Source organism: Aureococcus anophagefferens (assembly GCF_000186865.1).
Source record: "Aureococcus anophagefferens unplaced genomic scaffold AURANscaffold_1021, whole genome shotgun sequence".
NCBI lineage: Eukaryota > Pelagophyceae > Pelagomonadales > Pelagomonadaceae > Aureococcus > Aureococcus anophagefferens.
The window spans coordinates 1-966 of record NW_008706213.1 but is presented as its reverse complement, the minus strand read 5'-3'; the positions used below and the strand labels follow the sequence as shown (position 1 = coordinate 966).

Below are 966 nucleotides of genomic sequence, written 5' to 3'. Positions count from 1 at the left end.
GCGAGGAGGACGTCGCGCCGCTCGTGGAGCGCCGCGATGGCGTCGACCTGGAACCCCCGCAGCGGGCCGTAGAGCGGCAGGTAGTCGTTCGCGAACGAGAACGGGTCGTCGAACGGCGGCGGCAGCGAGACCCGCCCCTCCGGTCCGTCGACGAAGCGGAGCACGAGCGCGTCGCGCCCCGCCGCGTCCTCCGCGTCCGCGGCGTCGACGATCTCGACGCCACACCGCAGCAGCTCGCGCGCCGCGCCGCGGAACGCGTCCGGCGCGACGTCGTCGTCGATGGCGCGGAGCACGTCGACGAGCTCGCCCCACCGCGCGAACCACGTCTCCCCGCGCTCGGGGTCCGTCTTGTGGCAGAGGTCGCCGTCGCTGTCGGCCTCGGCGTCGTCGGCGGCGTTGTTGTGCCGATTCGTCGACTCGCTCAGCACCGATCGCCGGGGAACCTTCCGAGAGCCCGTGCTCGACCGCCGACGGGCCGATTTTTTCCATTCCAGCGACGGCGCGTCGCCCAGGGAGTCTACCTCGAGGTCCATGGCGTCCGCCGACGCCAGAGAGGCGCACGTCGACGAGTTTCGGTCTGGCTTCGGCGGCCGAAGCTCAGCGCTGCCTCTTGCCTGCGGGTTCTCTTGAACCGCTCTCCGAGCGGGGCAAGGTCGGCCCGCAGGCGGGTGGAGTCGACGCCGACCTCCCGCTCGATGAGTGGCAGTTGTTATTAATTTCGGGTCGAGCTAGCGTCGCCCCCCCCGTCGCCCTATTGATGAGCAGCGACCTCGAGAAAGCGACGAAGAAGCTTTTCAAGAGCGTCGACAAACCGTGCACGGTCTGCGGCGTCGACTCCGCCAAGCTCCTGTGCGTTTGCTCTATCGCACGCTACTGCTCCAAAGTCTGCCAGACGGTGGATTGGAAGGAGCGCGGTCACAAAAAAGTGTGCTCTAAGATCAAGGCGGCGCGGGAAGCGGAGGCGAA

The 966-nt window shown here is 68.3% G+C and overlaps 1 protein-coding gene across 1 annotated transcript in view; it reads right to left on the bottom strand.

Annotated features, from left to right (window-relative positions):
- The window catches only part of AURANDRAFT_69157 (hypothetical protein), a gene marked incomplete at both ends in the record, with an annotated part of 3,064 nt that extends 2,531 nt beyond the window's left edge, over positions 1-533 (bottom strand). Inside the window, one exon of the mRNA XM_009044910.1 lies at positions 12-533. Within this exon, the coding sequence (XP_009043158.1) occupies positions 12-533 (522 nt within the window). The remainder of the gene's footprint in view (positions 1-11) is intronic.
- Positions 534-966: the final 433 nt, after the last annotated feature.